The 24,972-nt window shown below is 42.5% G+C and overlaps 1 protein-coding gene across 1 annotated transcript in view; it reads left to right on the top strand.

Moving 5' to 3' along the window:
* Window positions 1-24,972, top strand: part of LOC144951023 (polycystin-1-like protein 2) — an 82,451-nt gene that overhangs the window by 9,903 nt on the left and 47,576 nt on the right. The window contains exons 5-9 of the mRNA XM_078881258.1: window positions 24-194; window positions 2,002-2,279; window positions 6,907-7,077; window positions 8,291-8,422; window positions 23,324-23,414. Coding sequence (XP_078737384.1) covers window positions 24-194; window positions 2,002-2,279; window positions 6,907-7,077; window positions 8,291-8,422; window positions 23,324-23,414 — 843 coding nt within the window. The remainder of the gene's footprint in view (window positions 1-23; window positions 195-2,001; window positions 2,280-6,906; window positions 7,078-8,290; window positions 8,423-23,323; window positions 23,415-24,972) is intronic.

Below are 24,972 nucleotides of genomic sequence, written 5' to 3'. Positions count from 1 at the left end.
TATGTCCCACTGTTGTTCTGCAGGCATCACATCGGATGGGCTGGTGGTGATGAATGGGGTTCTGCAGCCCGGTTCGGCCTACATTGTGGTGGTTAAAGCCTCAGATCCAAATAATTCCCCGAGTGAGGCACGTTTGACAGGCAGAGCCAAATTACCTCCGTATAATGGCACGTGTGCATCTAATAACAACACGGGTGAGATGTTACAACGCTTTGTGGCTACCATATCGACAACCCGGTGAAATACCAATTCATCTTAGAGAAGACAGTTCTGCAGATAGACTTATGGAATTGTACGTGATAGAAAGGTGCCAGTGAAACTGAAAGGGAATCTGGTATGTATTGTTTCTAAGCACAGAGCCTATATGTTCAGTATGGCATGTGGCCAACGACAAACAGCACGATTGAATGTATCATAGATCAAAGTTAACGCGATCCTTGAATCAAGGAGAACTTGGGAAAAGAGACGACAATAACAGGGATTTCCAAAGGTTACCAGTGTGAAGGGAGGAGCAGGAATAGCAATGCTGTGACCTGAAGTGTGGTGGTTGAACACAAGGTGGAAAAGACAAAACATTAAAGTCAGGTAAACTGAGTCCTCTACATGGGTGGACTAATCAATGAGCGAAGTTCATAGGAACAGTAACCATGGTAGTAATGATAGAAGAGCGATAAGGAGATGAGCGAGTGACTGGAGTGAATCAGTAAGTGTTTGGATCATCAATGAAGCCGACCGCATTACGTTGAATTATGTCGAGTGCAGTCAGGGTGACAAGCATATTCCAACTTCAGCTGCACATGTAGAGCAGTGATACAAGATACAGTCAGTCATATTATATGGTGCACAGACGTGGCCACTACAGAAGAAATACGAGTGTTTTGAAAAGACAAATATGACAATCCTCAGGTGGGTTTTGTAAATATTGCTAAGGAAAAGGAGGAGTAATGCATAGGTTAGCCTAAGTGGGATTTATTTACATTCTTGAGAAGATATTATACCATCGGTGCAGAGCAGAGGGAGCCTGAGGGTGAGAGGATGCGGTGGAAGCAAAAGGCGACATTGGATGTGAGTGGAAGAGAGGCACAACATAGAAGCTCATGGAGAGAGAAAATCCGAGAAGTGAAAATTATTTGACATACACTTGCTTGTTTATGTTGGTCGAGTATTCGCGATTTCTCCAGCAAATAGTTTTTTTGCATTATTATATATTTGCTTTATTGCTGTACTTGATTTTATTTGTTTGCATTTTGGTGGCCCCGGTCACTCTTGCAAATGAGACTCATCCTGGTCTCGTGGCTTCTGACTTGGTTACACGAAATGAATTTGACTTGACCTGAGGTAATAATGGCATCTTCTGACTTAGAAGAAGATGGACGGTACCACCACGGAGGGGACAGAGGTGGAAATATACTTGTGAGGGTAAAGGGGGGATAGCAAACATCCCTGTCGCGGGGATGTAATCTTGTGGTCGTGATGCGTTCAATGAAGCCACCATCCCCCCGGCTACAGCTCGCCTCCACACAAAATGCGGACAATGTTCCTGTCCGCCCCCCCGCCTCATGCTGGAGAGTTAGACATCTCCCTGACCGGTAATATGGTAGTGCTACCTTTGATATTATTTGCTCAAGTCGAACTCTTCCCAAATGTCATCAGAACTAGGTAGCTAAGCCGACAGGGTTGACACCATTCATCGCCTTCCCTTCCTAAGCTTTTAATTCTGGTTTTGTGTCACATATTTTGGGTAACCCATTAATCCAAGTGGTCGGTTTCCTTTTTGGCCCCTCGTGGCAACACAATGTTAACTGCAATGTTATATATCATCTTTGATCCAATGACCTCTTGTAACAGACAGATGGATGGACGGATAGACGGTAATAGCTTTTGCATTTATATTTTCACCCTTCGTTAGAAAGCGTTAAAATAGAGATGTACAAAATATATTGAATGCTTTGCTTTATACATATATAGTATATAGGAATAATTAACATTCTCTTGCGGCAGGCATTTCTGGCGTGACGTGGTTCCAGTTTGAGTGCAATTACTGGCTGGACGATGAAGGGAGGGGGATTAGGAACGAGTCTGTGGACAAAGGAATTGTCTTCACGTACATCTACTCAGCTCTCGTGGGAGACCTCATTTACACGCTAAAGACCACCAAGCTGGCGGTCCCACCACCATTCCTCTTGCCAGCCGGGGACCCCACCAACGGAGACCTTCTGAAGATGACCGTGTCCATCTGCAACGACTGGGAGTGCACGCCGTTCTCCTTCGATTTGCACGTAAGGATGAGAACTCTCGACGCCACTCAATTTTACAAACTTTTGGTCTCGCTTTAAAGCTATCAAACTTCATGGTTTTGTCAGGGACAGTCCCAGGTTCAGAGAGGCTATTCATATGTCCTGACAACACATCAGCGAAAATCGGGTTTTGGTTCCCAATGACCCATTTTCTCCGCTCATGCTCAACTCTTGATATTGAATAGTGGGCGGGGCTGCCTGAACAGTGGGCGGGGTTGCCTGAGCAGTGGGCAGTGCCAATGCGAAGTAGGCGGGGCCGATGTCAGCGAGGAGGTCAATCTCTGTTTGGACGGTGCTCGTGATTGAGTGAGTGGACGGGACTATAAAAGTGTCCTCGTTGAATCTTCCAGAAACTTGCTATTTGTATATATTACATCCAAATTGTACTGTATTGTGGCAATCCATGGACAATTTTTATTGTATCGTTTTGTACTTTGCCGTACCACACAAATATTACTTTGAAACATGGAAGCAGCATAAGCCTGCCATAAGTATTTTAATAATTGTGACTTTGAAACAGGTGTAATGAGCGACTTCCAAGACACGTCGTGTAGAGAGGGATTCTTATTTATTCTCACACAGGGCACAACACAGGCCGATACATATCTACATCTCCGCTCACTGGGTACAACACTGGGTAATATATATATACGTGTCTACTTTAGCTACGCACAGCCGACCTCTCTACATAGTCCCATCGCCTACATCCAACCACACAGCTGATTGACTAGTGTGATGATGACGGCGATGGGAGCCGTGAAGAGGATCTTCCATGCGGCCGGACGACGGAGAGAGATGACGGCGAACAGCGACACAGCCAGGACCCGGGACCCCGCAACAACCCTGAACCTGCGGTTCCTTCCCCCTTATATACCTATCGTCGTGGCCAGGCCCCGCCTCTGGCCACGCCCCCTTCCAGAACCTTCGAGCAGGTTCCCGGAGCTTCCCAGCTGCTAGCCCCACCTTTTACCTTTAACCCAGATATGCCCCCCTGCAAATTAGTTGTAACATAACCTTGCCCATACTCGTGATTACCCTTCCAGGCCGACAGGTGGCACCCTGTCATTGCATATGCAGATAACATAAGGCTTCCATAAGTCTTTAATGATTGCGACTTTAAAATCTCCAACACTCAGTTTCAAGTTGAGTTTGTCTAACCAGGTGAGAACTCAAGAGACCAGGATGAGTTTCATTTGCAGGAGTGACCTGGAGCATTGGTCTGCCGGTTGGAGGTGATTATTGTTATGTATAGTCCCAATTGAGATATTTTATTATGCACTTACTGTGAGATACGCAATCAATATGTAATGCGAGCGTAAATGGGCAGGTCGGATGTGACGATCCGAGAGGGAGGAGTCAGGGTCACGTGGGAGAGGGAGGAGTCAGGGTCACGTGGGCGAGGGGTTATAGGAAGGAGACCGGAAGACATCTGGGGGAGTCGAGGGAGTGAAGAGGGGAGACCACGTTGGGTGGCCGCCGTGCCTCAGCCTGGTGGCTGAGGGGCTCATCGGACGGCGCCAGCCAGCGGGGTGAGGAGAGAGCAGAGTGCGCGAGGCGCACAGGGCGTGCGAGGTTGCACGGAGCAGCAGAGTAGCTGCAGAGCTAGCGGAGGCTAGCACAGGGCGTGTAAGGTTGCACGGAGCAGCCAAGTAGCTGCAGAACTGGCAGAGGCTAACAGAGGGTGCGAGGTTGCACAGGCAGCAGAGTAGCTGCAGGGCTAGTGGAGCAGCAGAGTAGCTGCATAGAGGAGCAGCAGTGGGGCTGCGTAGGGAGCAGCAGGGTAGCTGCAGAGTGTGCGGGGCGCAAGGAGAGACGACGCTGGGCCGAGGAGGAGGCCAGCGGGGTGAGCGGAAGACGAACACAAATGAAGGACCGACGGAGATCAACATCGTGTGACGGAGTCCTTTATTACAAATAATTAAATAGGCTATTAAAATAATTAAGTCACATTCGCATCATGCTATAAATTACTCTGAACATCATTCTGTGCGGCACTAAATTGGTACATTGCTATTAATGTACGACTCTCAATATAGATGTCGTTATAACGTAAATATTTGAGTTTAAATGAGCAACGATAATCACGATATATTATTCAAAATGGACAAAAAGATTATCGTTGATATTACATCATTCCATATGTGATGGTATAACAAATATGATTGTTAATCGTTCAGAGCTTAAACCATTGAGCGTTGGAAAGCGTACAACGTTCTTGAAATACACAACCTCCAGCGCTACCCACCTGGAGCTACGCGTCGCGTAGCGTGACTTCTTGAGACGCCTGCCTCCCTCGGTCATCTTCATCTGATTTTGTGTCTCTTTCATTCCGTGCTTGTCTCTTTAATTCCGTTTGTGTCTATTTCATTCCGTGTGCATTTCTATTTCATTCCGTCTGTGTATCCATTGAATTACATGTGTCTGTATTTCATTCCGTGTTTGTCTCTCTCACTTACTCTGTTTTGTCTCCCGTGTTTTCTTCCATCTCTGTTTGTATCTTGATTTTGCTTCACTCCTTGTTGGTGTACGTTATTGTGTTTTTTATCGGAGAGCATCAACATACCTGGACAGTGAGCATAGTGGCAGCACACAGGACTAATTATTTTATTTTGGTATTACTATTGATCGAATAACGATTAACTGGGTGGGGGGTTCTATAAACTACTGATAATTTACGTGTAATTTGGCCAGGGGCGGCTTCTTCATTAGGGCGATTGGGCGACGCACCACCAAAGTGTGAAAGGGACTTTTTCAATCACATTAACAATCTCATTCAATCACAGAGTTACGCTCGGCGTTACTGTGCCTCTGGATATAGTCCAATCAGCGTCATGTCACGTTCTGTGGAGTACCGCCTCTTTTTGGGCGATTTCACTCTGGCTGAGAATCGCCCAGAGTGTTCCCATAGACTTACATTCAAAGATGTTTTTTTTCTAACGGCAGGCGCTGCAATGCATTCTCTATGGCTTCCGGGAGGGCTCGCACTAACGTTTCAGTCAACAATATTATTTGTCGCCACCTAGTGGAATCTTTAATTTACTGGTTAAAAACCCTTGTCAAACTCTATTTGAGCTTGAATTTTGGTAAAATGTTAATTAACGTAATAACACACACATAAATCATTGCTGTTGGACGGAAGCCTTGTATGTCCAAAACTGTTACTTTTCAGGAAACGAAAGAAAACCAGTTTTTTCCCCAAAATAATTTCCAAGCTCTTTTAATGCTTTTCATTGGTTAAATATTTGTAAAACACATTGATAGATGTAAAGGGTGACCAATAGCATTAATTTTTGAAAAAATATGGAGATATAAAATATGGATTCTGCCTGATACATTGTTGCTATCGGGATGGAAACCTTGTATCTCAATATTTTTATTATAATAAATAATTTATTTTATAACTAAAATAAATGTATTTATTTTGTCAGGTCTGCGACACAATCTTGGTCCACACCAAAGAAAGGTTCTCCTTTACCGACCACCTTTTAAGTACCACGCTGCTACAAGGAAAAATATTTCAACCACATGGCCATACATTCCCTGTTGAGGCTCTGAACATCACTGTCAGGGCATACCCTATGTTAAATAAGGCGAAGCTGAAGACTGAACTGTCTGTCATTTATGAGAGTCCAGAATTCAAGGGCTGCTGTGGTGCATGAGCGCTGTACCAGGTTTTGCTGAAGTACAACCTCCAGGATACTTTTTCAGAGACTGGTGCTCTGTTGAACATCCTCATAACCACTCCCATGACAACTGCTGAAGCTGAGAGGTGTTTCTCAACCTTAAAGAGAATCAAGACATTCCTGAGAAATGTAATGGGACAGGAACGTCTGAATGCAATGGCTATGCTTTCCATGGAGAGGGAACTAGTCAGGAACATGCCTGCTTTCAATGAGAGAGTAATTGATCACTTTGCTACTTTGAAAAAGAGAAGAGCAAAATTTCAGTATAATTAAGCAGTGTATTAAGCGAGTAATGTGATGTACGCAGTGTAATAATAGTGAGTATAGAAACAAACAAGGAGATGTATTGTAAGAGTCACTTTATTTTTCATTAATATTAAAGTAGTGAAGTTGCCTTTACATGCTTAAGCTGTTAATTTATCCATTGCATGGGTGGACCTTATCCTTATCAATCATCCAAACATTTGCCCCCCCTGAGAGATGTTGCAGGAGCCGCCACTGAATTTGGCGCCACGAACTCACCAACGCTGGCACGATGTTTTGTGTCGGGTTCATGCAGCAGGGCTTTGACGTACAGTAGTTGGCTCACTTGCGCAGATGCAGTTGTTACACATCTCAAATATCACAACAGATGCTGAGTCCTGAGTTAGATCCCAAGCAGTCGCTGTTAATCATAACCAGGCATTCAAGTGGATAGATTCTGTTCATCTCATCATGGTCATTAGCCCCAAAATTAATTACAAATTGTGGTCTTGGTTCACTTAGCCCAATCCAGTGCTCAAGAGTGAGGACATTTATATATTTGATGAGTGGCCAAGGAGCTCTGTTGGCTAAAATGTGCGAATATATTTACAATATATCATTCGTCTTGTTAAACGTTGCATTTGCAATACAGATAATTAATTTGTGTTTCTTATGTTTTCTAGGTGCGGAAACCTGCAGCTAGTGAATTGCAGAATTCATTGAGCAGCTTTATATCCCCAAATGGAATGATGTCATACTTGATACAATCTTCTGATACGAACCAAGCCGTTTTGATGATCCAGGTATATTCCAGCCTCCTCAGCGGCATTACCGATCGCAACACCACTGCTGCGGTGAGTTCCCCCGACGCGACGCTTCGCAAATCCGTTTTGCTGTCACTTAATGTCCGAATCCCAAGTCAGACAAATAGTTGGCGGAAAAATACTGGTTCGGTGACATTACTAATTTTATAATTACTGACATCATGGGACGCGTCACACTGAGAATGGCTTGGTGGGGGTTTCCAACCTTCGAAAGGGAAGGCTGTAAGGGCGGCCACCAATTTTAAAGGGACGCATGTGACCGACCACCAAAACATTAGCTGATTACGATTAGTCAATTAATAAGCCGATTATCGCCGATCTTGTTTTATATAAAAAGAATGATGAGAGCTGTGAGATAATTAAAAATGGCAGTATATTTACAAATGCAGCACGGCAGCCGGTCCTACGATGATGTGCAAGGTGGGCGCCCATCCACGGACTATCCAGGCTCAAAACCGCTTAGCTTCTGGGATCTGATGAGATGTCGGAGTCCTTCCCGGATGATGTGGCCATAGGTAAACAAACGCCCGTACTTTGTATCAAGGCCGAAATTATAATATATATTGGGACACATCCCCCCCAATATTAAAATATGCTCAAAATGCCCCCCCCCCCCAATATATTGCTATAAAATAATTTCTGTTCATATGATTGTGGTTATGGTTGTACTTTATTAACCCTTAATTTCTGCCATTACATACAATGAAACAAGAAAAGGTAAAAAAATAAAAAAACAGAAATGTAATACACTATTAGACATTGTAAAAAATAAATAAAAAGTCCATCCTATGTGTTAGTGAATTTTTGTATATTTTAGGCAGGAAATGGCAGGAAATTAGTTTTCAAATTTAGATTTATTTTTTCTGGGGGGGGGGACCCCCAGACCCCCTGGAAGATTTGGTCCCCCCCAATGTTGACTCCATGGCTATGGCCTTGCTTTGTATTCAAATTGCAATTTCTCGCTTGTGTAAGAAGTAGTTGCCGTGACAATTAAGATTATGCAAGAATATACAACATTTAATGTTGATCACTATTGGCGATAGCGTATGGCGGGGTAAAGTGTGGCCATTTTCACCTCTTCCAAGACATTTGGCCAGCTCTGGAAGAGTAGGTCAAATACCCTCCAGAGGGGCTCTATAGAGAACAATCGATTGCATGACTGCTCCTCAATGTATCGATTTTTAAAGTGGTTGCGTGTGTTTCCAGTAGTTTACCGTAATGCCGCTCCCTGTTTCCTCCTCAGGTCACGTCATCTTTACTGATGGGCCTGACTAATAGCAGCACGCAGCTGTACAAACCGGGTGACGTTCAGCAGTACATTGAAACCCTGGATACGGTGGTGTCAGATCACTCAATAATAACAGAAGACCTGCAGGTGAGCAGTGCCTGCAGGCTGCCTAAGCCTGTCAAGCAAGTGATGTTGCAGTGTTTCAATGATTTGCAACGATGTTTTGCGTCCATCATAGCCAGTCTGGCGGCTCACCGGTATAGCGAGAGCCTTGCAGTCAATAAGTCACGAGTTAAAATCGTGGTTGAGGTTCACTCAGCCCATCATCCCTCCAGTTTCGATCAAATGAGTAGACACTTTTCGGTGAAGTCAAAAGTGGTTTGCCCTGTTAATAAACCAGCTCTGCCATAGGAATGTGGAATTTCCACCCAAGGCTGAGGGCTGTAAACTAGAGATGAGCACTGCCTTAATGCTCATTTGAGCAGGAAGTCGCCTTTAATGTTGAGATTATACAAAAAGTATATCAATGTATTTTATAAAATCATGTCACAAGATTAAGAATGTGGATTTCTTGTAAATAGCAGTACATCGTCCCATGTTGTAGCAAGAAGTCGCCTTTAATGTTGAGATTATACAAAAAGTATATCAATGTATTTTTTTAAATCATGTCACAAGATTAAGAAATATGGAATTCTTGTAAATAGCAGTACATCGCCCCATGTTGTATGCATGTTAAACTTATTTTGCACCGTACGTAGCCAGCCGTGCGGGGAAGGTCAACAAATAATTTTTGAGAACTGCCCAAAGAAAAGGATATAATGGGAGAACTGCTGAGCACAATTGGATTACGATCTCGCAAGGAAATAAATCGTGAAAATAACTATATATCTAAATCAGCTCAATCCTCCCATAAATCAAGTGATTTTTGTGTGGCCACCCCCACTATGAATCCCTCCTCTCTCCCTGCCACCGGCTCCTTTGAAAACAGATTCTGCTCCTCCGTGCAGCTCACTTATGCTGGTTTCTTCCTTCCCCCTCTTCGCTCTACCCCTCTCACCATCTCAATCTCATCCCTGACATCTTGGCCTCGTCATTCCTTCCCCCCCTTCTGCCCTTTCAGCCCGACGCTCCTCTATTCCTGCTGCAAAATGTGAGCGGTGTCCTCTTTGTCTTGGGGGCTTCTGTCCCGGCGTCCCTTCCCACTCATCTTGCCCTCCTGTATGCCGCGCAATTGCACAACTGACTGTACTTCTCTCACCATGGTGAGCCCCGGGAACAAAGTTTGATAATAAAAAAAACGTAATAGGTCGGAACAAAAATTGACAGCAAATATGGTTGATTTGTATGTAATTATACATTGTATAAAATATGTGATATTACAATTTCATTTAAGAATGTTTGAAAATATATTTGATGAAATAAAAAAATACTTTCAAGTCTTTTGGGAAATCCTGTAAGCGCTTTAAAATTCAATATTAAATACTTGTCTGTGGAGCAGTGGCACATGTTGTTAACAAAATTAGTCATGAAAATATCCGTGTAATATTGAAAAATCGTCCAATAGAACGATGCAACTTACGTGTGAATGTGGTGTGAATGGGAAAACGATCCTTTGAATTCAACAATAATACACTGAAATAGAGGCCGACCGAAGCCGAAACCAAAAGTTTAACTACACTTTCGGCCGAAACAGAAAGATTAACTACACTTTCGGCCGAAACCGAAGCCGAAACCGAAAGTTTAAGTACACTTTCGACCGAGACTGAAACAGAAAGGTATATAACCGAAGTAACCAAACACAAGATTTATGAAATATGTCATGATGCAATGCTGCTTTAATTAAAATGAAATCTAGAACTAATCATTCAGAGCCTGCAGTAAGAGTCGCTAAATATAAAAATATTTAGGTGTTACTTACTAAGTAATTATCGTATTTTCCCGCATATAACCCGCAGGGTATACCACTTTTTACAAACAAAACAAGACCCTGTGGGGTATATGGAGGTGCGGGCAATCCCAAAAATATTTTACACGTGTGACATGTCATAACTCGTTTAATTTTTTCATGGTAGGACTATCCACTATGCAACACTTACCTTTGACTAAAGCACTGCTGAATAAACCACTCACACAAAAATTGCACATGTTATCACGTTTTAAATTATTCGAATCGTTTGTACAATGAAACGACAATGTTTGAAGTGAGTGCACTTTGTTTACCGGCGACGGGAGAGCTGGGGAGAGAGAGAGGTGGGGGGCGAGGCAACGGCGTTACCGTAGTGCCGCTATTGTCTGCGCAGTGCGCAATCTACCAGTGCTAAAACTGTACTTACTTATCTACCAGTTATGTGTTACTTATTTATTGGATATTTACTTTTGTTATTTATTTACTGTTATAAGTTTACTCGTTTCCGGTTAGTTTTTTTTTTGTACACGTTATGATTTGAATGTTAACAATTCAGAGTGGAATGTATTACAAATGTAAACTTCGTATTAATATGATGGAATTAAGCTGCGGTAACGACGTTAAATATATGAATGCATGCGGGGTATATGGAGGTGCGGGCTATCTGAAATTTGTTTTACACAAAACGCAATTTTTGCAGGGTATATGTGTCTGTGGGTTATATGCGTATGCGGGCTATATGCGGGAAAATACGGTATATCCAAACAAACGAATGTTGTAGTTAAGAAACAACAGTTTTCCGCATTCAGCCAGACAGGCAGACCATGGTTGCGGCTGTAACCTCGCTCCCAAGCTGCTGCTGCTGACGTGTGTGTGTGTTTGCAGCCTATCGCATAGGATGTCCTAGCGCCGACTGACCGGCCGATAGGCAGAGTGATAGACGTAGCACTAGCGTTATATTCTAAAAATAGATCTTCGGTTGACGAATTAAGACCGAAAGTCAATATCAGTTTCGGCCGAAACCGAAACCAGACCGAAAGTTAAAAATTGACTTTCAGCCGAAACCGAAAGTAAACCGAAAATTAAAAATTGACTTTCGGCCGAAACCGAAAGTTAAAAATTGACTTTCGGCCGAAACTGAAAGTATGCCGAAAGAGGTCATTTGCCAACTTTCGGCGCCGAAACCGAATGTCGGTCGGCCTCTACACTGAAACATGTCCAGACTGAATTTGAACTAGACCAAAATAACTGGAACATGTCTAAACTAGTCTTGAACCATGTTGTATATCTTCTTGGTTCTTTCGGTAAAGTCACGTAGAAGGGAAGTAATAAAATAATATAAATAAAACATAATAAAATAATTCTCACGACGTTTCGGCCACAACGCAAGCAGCCGTCTTCAGGTGGAGAACAGGTCTGTCAAGTAGACAGATTCCAAGAACACAGGATGAGATGTTACTATCCTTTGTGCAAGCACTTTCAAGAGTTCATGAACAGTGAGCCTGGTGAAATTTGGGGAGCGCATCGTCAGTAGTGACCCTTTGGTTCCTAGGGTGTTTCGGCCTTTCACACTATACACCCTCCCCAAAGGCGGCCAGCGACAGGGTGATCAATCCTACGGTTGCGTCCCATTCCCAATTAGTCATAGGAGTTGCCTTGTTGTAGATAACCAACATCCCATGGGACTATGCATGGCAGGGGCGTCCTCCTCCCTGAGTCAAGCATTGTTGACCGAATACCTCCTGGCCCTCTCACTTCGGGGCCCAGCTGGGGTCTTTCCTCTTCATCCAGAGCCACTGACAGCTGCCTTCTGGTGCCTCCGATACAGCTCTGATTGCCGAACGCTGGTTCTGGCCCTTAATTCCCAGGTCTCAAAGCAGTCTGGTTGTAGATGTTGCCACAAAACCTCTGCAGCCCACCTCCACTGGTCGGACTTTTGTGTTCCAGCCATGATGCCGTGCTTCGGCAGCTAGATCGGCATAGCGCAGATGTTTTCGCTCATAAGCATCATCTACTGAGTCCTCCCAGGGTACTGTGAGCTCAATGATGAAGACCTTCTTGAGCGAACGGGACCAGAGCACCATGTCAGGTCTTAGGGTGGTGGTTGCGATCTCCGGAGGAAACACAAGTTGCCGGCCAATGTCAGCTAGCATTTTCCAGTCGCGGGCCAAGCGCAGCTGGTCTCGCTCTAATGGTGTAGAGCCGCTCTTCGTGGACAAAGGTCGTCCGTAAGGGGTGTGATGCTGCTGGGGATTGTAGGGAGTTGGTGGCAGCTCGCTTGTCCCCCAGGGCGGACGCAAGGTTTTTAAGGACTTGGTTGTGACGCCAAGTGTAGCGTCCTTGGGTGAGGCTTGTTTTACACCCTGTGAGAATGTGCCTGAGGTTGGCTGGCATGGAACAGAGGGCACAGTCCGGATCTTCACCATACCATTGGTAAAGATTAACTGGTGTTGGAAGGACGTCATATGTTGCTCTGATGGAAAAGCTCAACCGCCTCACTTCCATGGCCCACAGATCTAATGGTGTAGAGCCGCTCTTCGGTGAAGAACAGGTCTGTCAAGTAGACAGAGTCTGAATGGCACGCTCCAGGATTGGAGCGACTATTTATGCTGGGATGGAGGGGCGAAGAGCATCTTTACAAAATAATTTGCATATCAGGAGGAATTTAGCATATTTATGGGAAATGCAGATATGCGATTAGTACTACTTGTGAAATGCGTAGGAGGTTTGGCGAGGGGTGTAAAGTCATTATGCCCATGCATTATGCAGGATTAGCAGTATCAAAGGGAGGGAGTAAGGTTAGAATTAAAAAGGGAAGGAATGTTAATAATATGGCGCCGCAGCAACTAATATGCTTATTGACTATACCTTGTCATATTACACTATGTTTTATTCTACCCACTCAACTGTATAGCACACTGCTATATATTCACTATAAAATTACGATACTATATATTACCTTATACATTGTATTAAACATTACACTTTAATACTATTTATTATTATTATATAATATGCTATACACTATACCATAAACCGTGGCGTGAAAGGTACTAAGAGGAAGCAACAAAATATGTCAATGGGAGAGTGGTGCTAGGAAGCTTGCAGCGGAGCAAAGAATCCATTCCCTGCGGAGTGCATATCAAGAGGAATTTAGCATATTTATGGCAAATGCAGATATGCGATTAGTACTACTTGTGAGATACGTAGGCGGATTGGCGAGGGGTTTACAGTCATTATGCCCATGCATTATGCAGGATTAGCAGTATCAAAGGGAGGGAGTAAGGTTAGAATTAATAAAGGGAAAGAATGTTAATAATATGGCGCCGCAGCAACTAATATGTTTTTAGACTATACATTGTAATATTACACTATGTATTATTCTACCCACCCAACTGTATACCACACTGCTGTATATTCACTATACAATTACGATACTATATATTACCTTATACATTGTATTAAACATTACACTTTAATACTATTTATTATTATACAATATGCTATACACTATACCATTGACCGTCGCGTGAAAGGTACTAAGTGGAAGCAACGAAATATGTCAATGGGAGAGTGGTGATAGGAAGCGTGCAGCGGAGCAAAGAATCCATTCCCTGCAGAGAATACAAGATATATAGTCAATGTCAGTGAGTGGAACGCGGTCTGAAAGTCACCGTAAACGTGGACACAATCAGTTAAGATCCGAAATGGTTTATTACGTCCTTCCAATGATTGCTAAGACAGAATCCATCTTCTCGGTTGAAATTGTCTCTTTGTTTGTATATGTGGATCGCCTCATGAACGAATCTCTCATGGTAGCCAGATGGCTTGCAGGAAACCTCTGTTTTGGAGAAGTCAATATCATGTGAGCCCACTGAATTGTAACAGTGATCTGCCACGGCTGAGGTGTTTGTCCTACCGTGTTTCAAGTCTGCTTTATGTTCACGGATGCAGTCCGAGACATGTCGTTTGGTTTCTCCAATGTAACTGCTACCACAGAGGCAACTTAGTTTGTAAACGCCAGGGTACTGTATGTCTGGAACCACATCTTTTACAGACGGGACCAGATCACGGATTTTATGTACTGTGTTGAATCGGACCTGGATCTTGTGTTTAATCAGGATTTTGGAGATCTTTTTTGTGACCCCAGCAATGTAGGGTAAGGTGATGGTCTTGAGAGGCTCCTCAACAGGATCCTTCTTGATGGTTGGAGTGATGGCTTTGCGGATTGTGTAGTCGGAGTAACCATTAGCCTTAAGAGCTTGGCGTACGTGTTTGAGTTCACTGGCAATGTGTTCCTGGTCGGAAATGCATTGGGCTCTATGGTATAGAGTCTCGATGAGGGAATTCTTCTGGGATGGACGGTGGTGGGAATCCGGTTTTAGGTAAGCATCCGTATGGGTGGCTTTCCTGTAGACAGAATGGCTCATTGAACCATCAGGTCTCCTTTTAATTAGGACATCCAAAAAGGGTAGCTTGGCATCTTTTTCGACTTCCTTGGTGAATCTGATGGCTGGGTGTATGGAATTGATGTGGTCGAGAAATTGGTCTAGAGCAGGCCGGCCATGTGGCCAGATGACAAAAGTGTCATCTACGTACCTCTTCCATAAGGTCGGGCGTAGAGTGGCAGTCTGGATGGCGTCAGTCTCAAATTTCTCCATGAAGACGTTGGCTACAACTGGAGATAGAGGGGAGCCCATTAGTGTGCCCTCAGTTTGCTTGTAGAAAGTTCCATTCCAGGTGAAGTATGTATTGGTTAAGCAGTGTCTCACCAGGGGGGTACCCCAGCATTCAGTCCTTGATGAACCAATTCTTCAATGATTGCGATGGTGTCAGGTACAGGAACTTTGGTGAATAAGGAAACCACATCAAAACTGACAAGCAGGTCGTCTGGGGACACGGAAATCCTTTTGATTGTCGATACCAGGTCAGTAGAGTTTAGTACCACAGAGGTGGTTTTTCCAGTGAAAGGCCGTCGGATTTCAGACAAAAAACGAGCCAGTTTGTATGTGGGGGAGTTGATCGTAGAGACAATGGGACGAAGAGGTGTATCTTCTTTATGTATCTTTGGCAAGCCGTATAATCTTGGTGGCCTGGCTGCAGAAGGTTTCAACGAGAACTGTTTGGTCTGATCAATTAATGCGGTTGAATCAGAAATGATTTGGTTGGTTTTAGAGACGAGGCTGTTGGTGGGATCTCTTTATTTTTGTATAGCTGCCATCGTTGAGTAGTTCTTGAATTTTGTTGTTGTATTCTATTTTGTCCATGATGACAGTGGCATTGCCTTTGTCGGCTGAGAGGATGACAATGTCATCCCTCTTTGCTGATGCTGCTAGCTGGCATATTAGCGTTTTTGAGGGTTGCAGAGATTTCAGATCTTGCTACATCTGCAGAGATGTGACTCAGGCCCTTGAGAGCTACATCTACTCTAGCAATTATATCATTAACTGGTATGTGTCTAGGTGTGACAGCAAAGTTTAGTCCTTTAGCTAATACGGATTTCAGACCTTCAGAAACAGAACTGTTACTGCGATTAATTACGACTTTGTTAACGTCTAGCTTTTCAATGTGTGGGTCCGGTCTCTTGTTTGAGAGGCGGTTGAATTTGGAAATCAACTTGTTCTTACATTTGGTCGACATAGCGGCAGCTGAAGAGGCAGTCATTTTGTCTACATGTTCCCAATCCGATGTGGACATTGTTGCACTCAAAGATAAGTGTGATTTGTAGAGTGCCTTGTCTAACTGATCTAGATCAGTGCGCGTAAGTTTGATTTTCTCTAAGATAAGAGCTAAGCTAGTTCTAGACAGAATTCGTTTAGCATTAGAAGAAGTTACAGCAGCAGATGTTAGTGTAAATGCGTTTGGTATTACCTTAGAGTAGCGGCATCTCTTCAGAAAGGTGAGAGACTCGATTAGCTGAGCCTTCTTATCACGGAGCTTGTTGAAGGATCTCAAAGTTACGTGGAATCCCTCCCTGTAGAGGCAGTTAAATTTCGATTTAAAGCTTTCGTGACTGCAGGATTCATCGTCTTGGTTCTTTCGGTAGAGTCATGTAGAAGGGAAGTAATGAAATAATAAAAATAAAACATAATAAAATAATTCTCACGACGTTTCGGCCACAACGCAAGCAGCCGTCTTCAGGTGGAGAACAGGTCTGTCAAGTAGACAGAGTCTGAATGGCACGCTCCAGGCTTGGAGCAACTATTTATGCTGGGATGGAGGAGCGAAGAGCGTCTTGACAAAATAATTTGCATATCTGCATTTGCCATAAATATGCTAAATTTCTCTTGATATGCACTCCGCAGGGAATGGATTCTTTGCTCCGCTGCAAGCTTCCTAGCACCACTCTCCCATTGACATATTTCGTTGCTTCCTCTTAGTACCTTTCACGCCACGGCTTATGGTATAGTGTATAGCATATTATATAATAATAATAATAAATAGTATTAAAGTGTAATGTTTAATACAATGTATAAGGTAATATATAGTATCGTAATTTTATAGTGAATATATAGCAGTGTGCTATACAGTTGAGTGGGTAGAATAAAACATAGTGTAATATGACAAGGTATAGTCAATAAGCATATTAGTTGCTGCGGCGCCATATTATTAACATTCCTTCCCTTTATTAATTCTAACCTTACTCCCTCCTTTTGATACTGCTAATCCTGCATAATGCATGGGCATAATGACTTTAAACCCCTCGCCAAACCTCCTACGCATTTCACAAGTAGTACTAATCGCATATCTGCATTTCCCATAAATATGCTAAATTCCTCCTGATATGCAAATTATTTTGTCAAGACGCTCTTCGCCCCTCCATCCCAGCATAAATAGTTGCCCCAAGCCTGGAGCGTGCCATTCAGACTCTGTCTACTTGACAGACCTGTTCTCCACCTGAAGACGGCTGCTTGCGTTGTGGCCGAAACGTCGTGAGAATTATTTTATTATGTTTTATTTTTATTATTTCATTACTTCCCTTCTACGTGACTCTACCGAAAGAACCAAGTAGATGAATCCCTGCAGTCACGAAAGCTTTAAATCGAAACATGTTGTATATATTGGGATAATTTTTTTTATGAAATAATAAAAAAAATATTAACTGTTTCAATTATGAAAAATATATAAATGTGTTAATTGTGTAATGTTACTCTTTGGTTCTTTCGGTAAAGTCACGTAGGTAGAAAATAATACCGAAAGAACCAAAGAGTATAGATTCCTGCAGTCACAAAAGCTTCAAATCAAGATCGTGTAATGAATGTAATAAATTGTAATTAAGAATAGATTTTGAAAAATGTGTGTGTTAAGTGTAATGATTAATAATTGTGATTAAAAAATCATATTAATGTGTATGTAATTCGGAAGCGATAATGCGTAAAAGTTATCACAAATTATTATTATTATTGGCTCTGTCGTTGTCTAGGGGTATGTATTATCAATTGTGATAATATCAATGATTCTCGCTTTAACAAATAATGATTCTCACTTTAACAATTACATGTAATTATGTCAGGTCTCAGGATTCAGATCTCACCGCAGGATATAGTTCTTGTAATTCAGACAATGATGCACGCATTAGCAAAAAACTACTCACACCCTTTTTCATCTAAACAACTTTAATATCAACTTACTCTAACATTCAAAACAGTTATCACCAGAAATTTATAGCAACAACAGTACCCATGCAAATACACGTACTCATCCATCTGTATTGAATGATCATAAAAGCAAAAATGGTCAAATCTCACGATCACGTGATTAAAAGAGAACAACAGGCAAACACCTCACAATGACAATATTCGTACAGAACTCGTGTTAAAAATTGTGATATCAAATGGTTATAAAGCATTAACGATAAGATCTCACGATCACGTGATTAAAATAAAACAATAGGCTAATGTTTCATGGTAACATGACAATACTCAACTCGTTTGTTTTTGTGTGATGCATGAAAGCCCTCTCTATCTCTCCTCCCTGGCTCCTCCCTCCTCTCTTACCTATATAGCCTCTTGTTACAGCAGCCATTTTGCCCACTTCAGCAATTGTTTCTTGCTGTGGTTGTCCCACCTGATGACGGACGCTTGTGCTGCTCCCAGAACGTCGTGATTTAATTTTCTACCTACTTGACTTTACCGAAATAACCAAAGAGTGTGGATACCCTGCAGTCAGGAAAACTTCAAATCTAGATTGAATTACACGTCTGTTTCACGTAAGACGCCGATGTGAGTCACTTGGCGATCCTGCTGGCAGCAGTTCACAAGCACCATGACCAAAAAAACACTCCAAAAAGCACGCACGAGAGATGCGCGAGATGGTGCCAGGAAAACCGGTGTGTGCCAGCGTGTCCAGGCCGAACCAAAGAGTATGGATACCCTGCAGTCACAAAAACTTCAAATCTAGATTGGCCCACAACCTGCACAAGGTACAGTTTAAAATTGTGTAAAGCTCAAGGCCGTAATTATAATATATATGGGGGGGGGGGGGACATCCCCAATATTCAAATATGCTCAAAATGTCCCGCCCAATATATTGCTATAAAAAAAAATTGCTATGCTATGTAAATAACAACAACTATTTGCTAAACCTTGGCCACAATATCTGGACTTATCTTCATATAAATCAATGTATAGATTTGTTCATATGATTGTGGTTATGGTAGTACTTTATTAATCCCTAACCTCTGCCATTACATACAATGAAACAAGAAATGGTAAAAAAGTAAAAACACAGCAATGTAATACAATACACTATTAGACATTGTAAAACATAAATAAAAAGTCCATCCCATGTGTTCGTGAATTTTTAAATATTTTAGGCAGGAAATGAGTTATCAAAATTAGATCTTTAACTGGGATGGGACCCCCAGACACTCTGGAATATTTGGTCCCCCCCCTCAATGTTGACTCCATGGCTACAGCCTTGGTAAAGCTAATGTCTCATCTTCTATCTTCCCGAAAGATACCTCAAGTCCCACAACGATGTGTAGAATGGCAGGCTTGGTCTACAGGTGGAGTGCGCTCGTGGCCACACTGCTCGCTGTTCGTTCGCAGTGTTGTCTGTGCATCATGCTCGATCAACAGCTAGAGTGTGTCACGGCTCTCGAGTCAGCACGCTGCCAGTCAGCCGTTAGCTGCCGCACCACACGCTTGCAGGTTGTTTGCACGCCAGGCTCGATCTGCAGCTGGAGCATGCTGTGGCCATGCGAGCCCAGCGCTCTGCCTGTCAACAGCTTCGGGGTGATTCTTTGGTTCTTTCGGTAAAGTCACGTATAAAGATAAAATAATAAATTAAATAATACCATACGACGTTTCGATTGCAACACAAGCAATCATCATCAGGTATAATGAAATAGCGACATAAAATCTAACCAGAAAACTATAGACAGACATATAAGCAGACAGATATCACCAAGATACATAGAGAGAGCAACACAGGTACAGAGAGGGGTGATCGGCTCTGTGGGGTGGCCTTAAATAGACAGAGGGGGGCGGAGGCAGAGAGAGGGAGGGGTTAGAGAAAAAATTTACATGTCAATGAGTACGAAGAGACGCGTAGTAAAGTACGCAGGCTTAGAGTGAGAAAGAACACGCTAAATTAAATAACCTAGCAAAGTATCGAAATGTTATGTAAAACGACACAGAGAGTCGGTCAACACACAATTAACGCATAGCCTGGTCGATTACGTATTTCAAAGATTGCTAAGTTAGAATTTAAGTGTGAAAATTCCAAAGAAAGACAAAACATAAAAACAAGAAGAACGGAGACACACAGACAGAGCAAAATATAAGAACGACAAAAAACGAGTGTAGACAGAACAAATTACACTAAATATACAGGCAGAGAGAGAGAACAAAAAACCCAGAGAGAGAGAAAAAGGTAAACTTAGAACTTCCCCGTAGAAGTGGTTCAATCTTAATTTTGGAGCTTTCGTGACTGCAGGAATTATTCTTTGGTTCTTTCGGTAAAGTCACGTATAAAGATAAAATTATAAATTAAATAATAGCATACGACGTTTCGATTGCAACACAAGCAATCATCATCAGGTATAATGAAATAGCGACATAAAATCTAACCACCGAAAGAACCAAAGAATAATTCCTGCAGTCACGAAAGCTCCAAAATTAAGATTGAACCACTTCTACGGGGAAGTTCTAAGTTTACCTTTTTCTCTCTCTCTGGGTTTTTTGTTCTTTCTCTCTGCCTGTATATTTAGTGTAATTTTTTCTGTCTACACTCGTTTTTTGTCGTTCTTATGTTCTGCTCTGTCTGTGTGTCTCCGTTCCTCTTGTTTTTATGTTTTGTCTTTCTTTGGAATTTTCACACTTAAATTCTAACTTAGCAATCTTTGAAATACGTAATCGACCAGGCTATGCGTTAATTGTGTGTTGACCGACTCTCTGTGTCGTTTTACATAACATTTCGATACTTTGCTAGGTTATTTAATTTAGTGTGTTCTTCTCCCTCTAAGCCTGCGTACTTTACTACGCGTCTCTTCGTACTCATTGACATGTACATTTTTTCTCTAACCCCTCCCTCTCTCTGCCTCCGCCCCCCTCTGTCTATTTAAGGCCACCCCACAAAGACGATCACCCCTCTCTGTACCTGTGTTGCTCTCTCTATGTATCTTGGTGATATCTGTCTGCTTATATGTCTGTCTAAAGTTTTCTGGTTAGATTTTATGTCGCTATTTCATTATACCTGATGATGATTGCTTGTGTTGCAATCGAAACGTCGTATGCTATTATTTAATGTATTATTTTATCTTTATACGTGCCTTTACCGAAAGAACCAAAGAATAATTCCTGCAGTCACGAAAGCTCCAAAATTAAGCTTTGGGGTGGCTTGGTTTGCGAGCACCCTTGGTCGCTCACCCTTAAAGATCCCCCGCTGTGCACCAGCCTGCACGTGTCCACACATTCCCGGCCTCTCCACAACTTTCATGCAATGTCAGTCACTGGGCTCGAGCAACAGAACCTTTTCCAGCCTATAACTTCGACAATCTTTCATGAACACTCGATATGCTGTATAACTCGTCTCCGCTTAACTTCTCACACCTCTTATCTTATCAAAGTATAATATGACCATTCCTTTGAACACGCGCCTGAGCTTATAACAACTCTTAGCTTAGTACAGTACAATGTGTTGAAGTCCTTGACTCTGTGACTCAAAATATAAAGAAAATATAAAACACTTGGATACTCTTAGCGACTCAGAGCATTTGCCTCTGCAACGCTCCAACGTATTACGAGGGCCAAACCCCGGGGTTTGCCCCTGCAAGACTAACGAATATGATGTTTTTTTGTATACTGTTATATAGACATTTCTAGCTTATTTAATTAATTCTCAAAGACAAATCAAACGCCCAAAGGCCCTCCCACTTTCACGCCCGTCGAGCATTCATCCGTTCAGTCTTAGTTGACCTTTTGTTGTGGCTCCGCAGACATCCTGGCACCTGATGTCATCAACGCCATCCTCCCTTCTTTCGGAGGTCATCCCCAGACTTATGTGGACAGACCCACTTAATTGCCCCTTGGTGTGGTGTGTGTGTAGTACATGTGTTGAAGTATGAAACGGCCTTGGTTACCCCCCCCCCCTTCAGCCTTAAAATGAACACCTGCTGCAGCATGCAATGATAGGCACTGGAGAGACAAAGGCGGTCGGGCACGGCTTTGGTTGTACCAATTGAATTCATTGTGTTTGTCTTGTAGAATTGACTAATTCGAATATATAAAAAATTATCTATTGTCCTGAATGAGCCTTAGGTTCAAGGCTTCAACCCGAGCTTCCATAATTCTACTATCAAATTTCACATGCTTATCCCAGACCTCATGGAAATTATGTACGGATAAGAGTGATAGCAAAAAGCCGGAACCTGACTAGACTAAACTTTAACTAAACAATAATAAACTGGAGCCTGTCTAAACTAAACCTGAACTAGACAATAATAAACCAGAACCTGTTTTGACTAAATTTGAACGATACAATAATACACTCGGACCTGTAAAACTAAGCTTGGACCTCCCTAAACCAAGCTTGACCTTGACGAGACTCATACTATGGTACAACACAAAATCCATAATTTAAATTACCATAATTAGTTTTATTAGTGAAGTTAAACGTTTTAGATCCATATTTACTCCTGGAAGCAAATCGTGTCTTAAAAGTGGTGCTATATGAGTGTGATCATTTGTTTGTGGTTGCTATGTATTATTCCACTGATAGTTTATTGCTTACACAGAAAAACAAAGTTATCATGTGGCACCCCTCGAGGTGTGTAATTTTACGTGTGAATGTTGTCCGTGACAATAACAGCATCACTGTTGGACTTAAGATACATGTTAGGTAAAAAATATCTAAAATATTTTTTAAGAAACCATGTAAATAACCAATTCCATGGTTTTTCATGGTTATTCTGTATACCCAGCAAACATCCTGACGTTGGGCCGATATTCAAGAATTCAACACGAGCTTCCATAATTCTATTATCAAATTGGCCCAGCGTCAGCATATTTGCTAGGAAGCACTCCAATCTGTTCTCGCGTTATTTAACTGAATATGCTCAGAAGCTCCCAGCACGTGAATTGAAACGTTGTACATTGTGCAAAACATGTGCCACAACCATAAAACACGTCAGTGGGCCAATGAAATAACTACTGGAGGGACACAGCTTAAACACACATACACAGGGCACTTAGTGCATGCAGATCAGAATTCATCTGATTATATGAAGAGGGAAAGAAGAGAAGAATCGAGAGACAACTTCACTTGGTGTGCAGGCGTAAGGTAGATCGTAGTGGGGTGGAACAATGCATCAATTAATCGATCACTGATTATTCTTGAGTTCACGATACACACGTAAAGATGATGATTTTCCCATAACCTGTGCAGCTACTGCAGCTTCAACGTCAAATAAAGGAACAGATTATTTACTTGAATCGTGCCCTTGATTTACAGTAATTAATTGAACCATAGATCATAGCTGAAGATTGTGAATAACAGCAATATCTCCAATTCATATTGGAGGCAATTACGAGTTAAGAGTCCAAAAAACGCCTTTGTGGTTCCATTGAAATGTGTTTCTTGAAGAAACTTGATTTGGCGCTTTCGTAACTGCAGAGTGTTTCTTGAATGTTTTGCTTCAGGCTGCAGCCATTCAGAGCATGGGGGCCGCTTCAAAAGCCCTGGCAGCCTGCGGACAAGAGAAGTCACCCCAGGTCATGAAAGCTGCGCAAGGTATTTACGTATTACAAAACTCCTCTTATCCGTTTTGATATTGGAGGGTACTCGTATTATGGATCCTATAATCCCATACGGGGTTACCCCCAAAAATGTTCCACTTCTCCGATAATAGGATACATTTGTTCTAGATTTGAAACTTTGGTGACTGCAATGATTCATACACTTAGGTTTTTTTCGGTAAAGTCACGTAGGTAAAAAAATTAAATAAAAATTAATAAAAGTAATAATAGAAATAAAATAAAATAATAAATCACGACATGAATTATTATTTTATTTCTATTATTACTTTTATAAAATTTTATTTTATTTTTTACCTACGTGACTTTACCGAAAAAACGTAAAAGTAGGATACATTTGCCTTGGGGCTCCACTGATCTGCACCAAAAAAAATACGTAATGTATTTTTTTTGGTGCTGTAAGCTAAAGGGGCACCCGATACCAGTATGAAAATGAAATGTTTTTCTACACGGATCCTCGTATTTGTGGTAAAATGGTGGGTATTAGGATTATTCAAATACGGCAGGGGTCTTTGAAGAAATCGATGTTCTGCAGTTCACTTCTGCAAAATATATTGTGCCTTGCTTGCTTCATATCACTCGATTCTCCTGGCTAAATAAGGATATGTATGTATCCATCTCCTTGTGTCAATCTGAGAGAAACACAAATGGACATACAAAGACAAATATCCCCCGTATAGCCTCAACAGACTGTAGGAGCAAGCGCTGTTAGTGAGCACCTATAAAGGCCGGCACGACAAACGAGGGGGTGGGTGGCCAGCACCACACCCGGCCGCCACCACACCCGGCCGCCTTTATCTCCCGTGTAACGATGTTTACACACTGCACCAGGTACTATTTTTTACGCTGAGTCGACCTAGAGGAGGCCCTCTGCCATGAGTGGAAATCAAGCTCAGATCGTCGGGTTCATAGCGCAGCACAACAACAACACTACTGCTCCCCATACACACAGCAATATACACTCACAGGCAACAACAACCGCCATTCGCCACGAACTGGTGGTGATGTTACCACAGCACATGTGCATTTTGAGGTCACGTGAAGTGTTGAAGACTCGCTAGCAGGAGGCCACCAGACAGACGCATGGGAGAGACTCACAAACACACGGGGAAAGAGATGCGGAGAGAGAGAGAAAGATACACATAGACACGGAGACACCCTTTGGTGTAAGTGGTCTTGGCAGGATGCGCCATGGCCAGAAGGGATGATGGATGGTCAAGGATAATAACAGAGTGACAGCCAGGGGATTTGATGCGTCAAGAGGACTTGCATCGAGGAGATGGAGCCATGAAATCAAGTCATGTGGAGCAGCTGAATGGATTGTTGCATTAAGTCCAAGGTCATGAGAGGTGGGTAGCAGCTTGTGGAGGACTTCATGCAGCAGTGGCATGGGCATTGCTGCTAGAGCACTGCGCTCGAAACTGAGCGACACGAGTTTGATTCCCGGTCACAGCTAACATCAGTGGCGATTATCTGAACTGGTCCTGGGATTTCCCTAAGTCGCCTTCGCCTTAAAACAAGTATCTGGTGCAGTG

Source organism: Lampetra fluviatilis, chromosome 60 (assembly GCF_964198595.1).
Source record: "Lampetra fluviatilis chromosome 60, kcLamFluv1.1, whole genome shotgun sequence".
In the NCBI taxonomy this organism is placed as follows: Eukaryota; Metazoa; Chordata; class Hyperoartia; order Petromyzontiformes; family Petromyzontidae; genus Lampetra; species Lampetra fluviatilis.
This window is presented reverse-complemented; position numbering and strand designations above follow the sequence as displayed.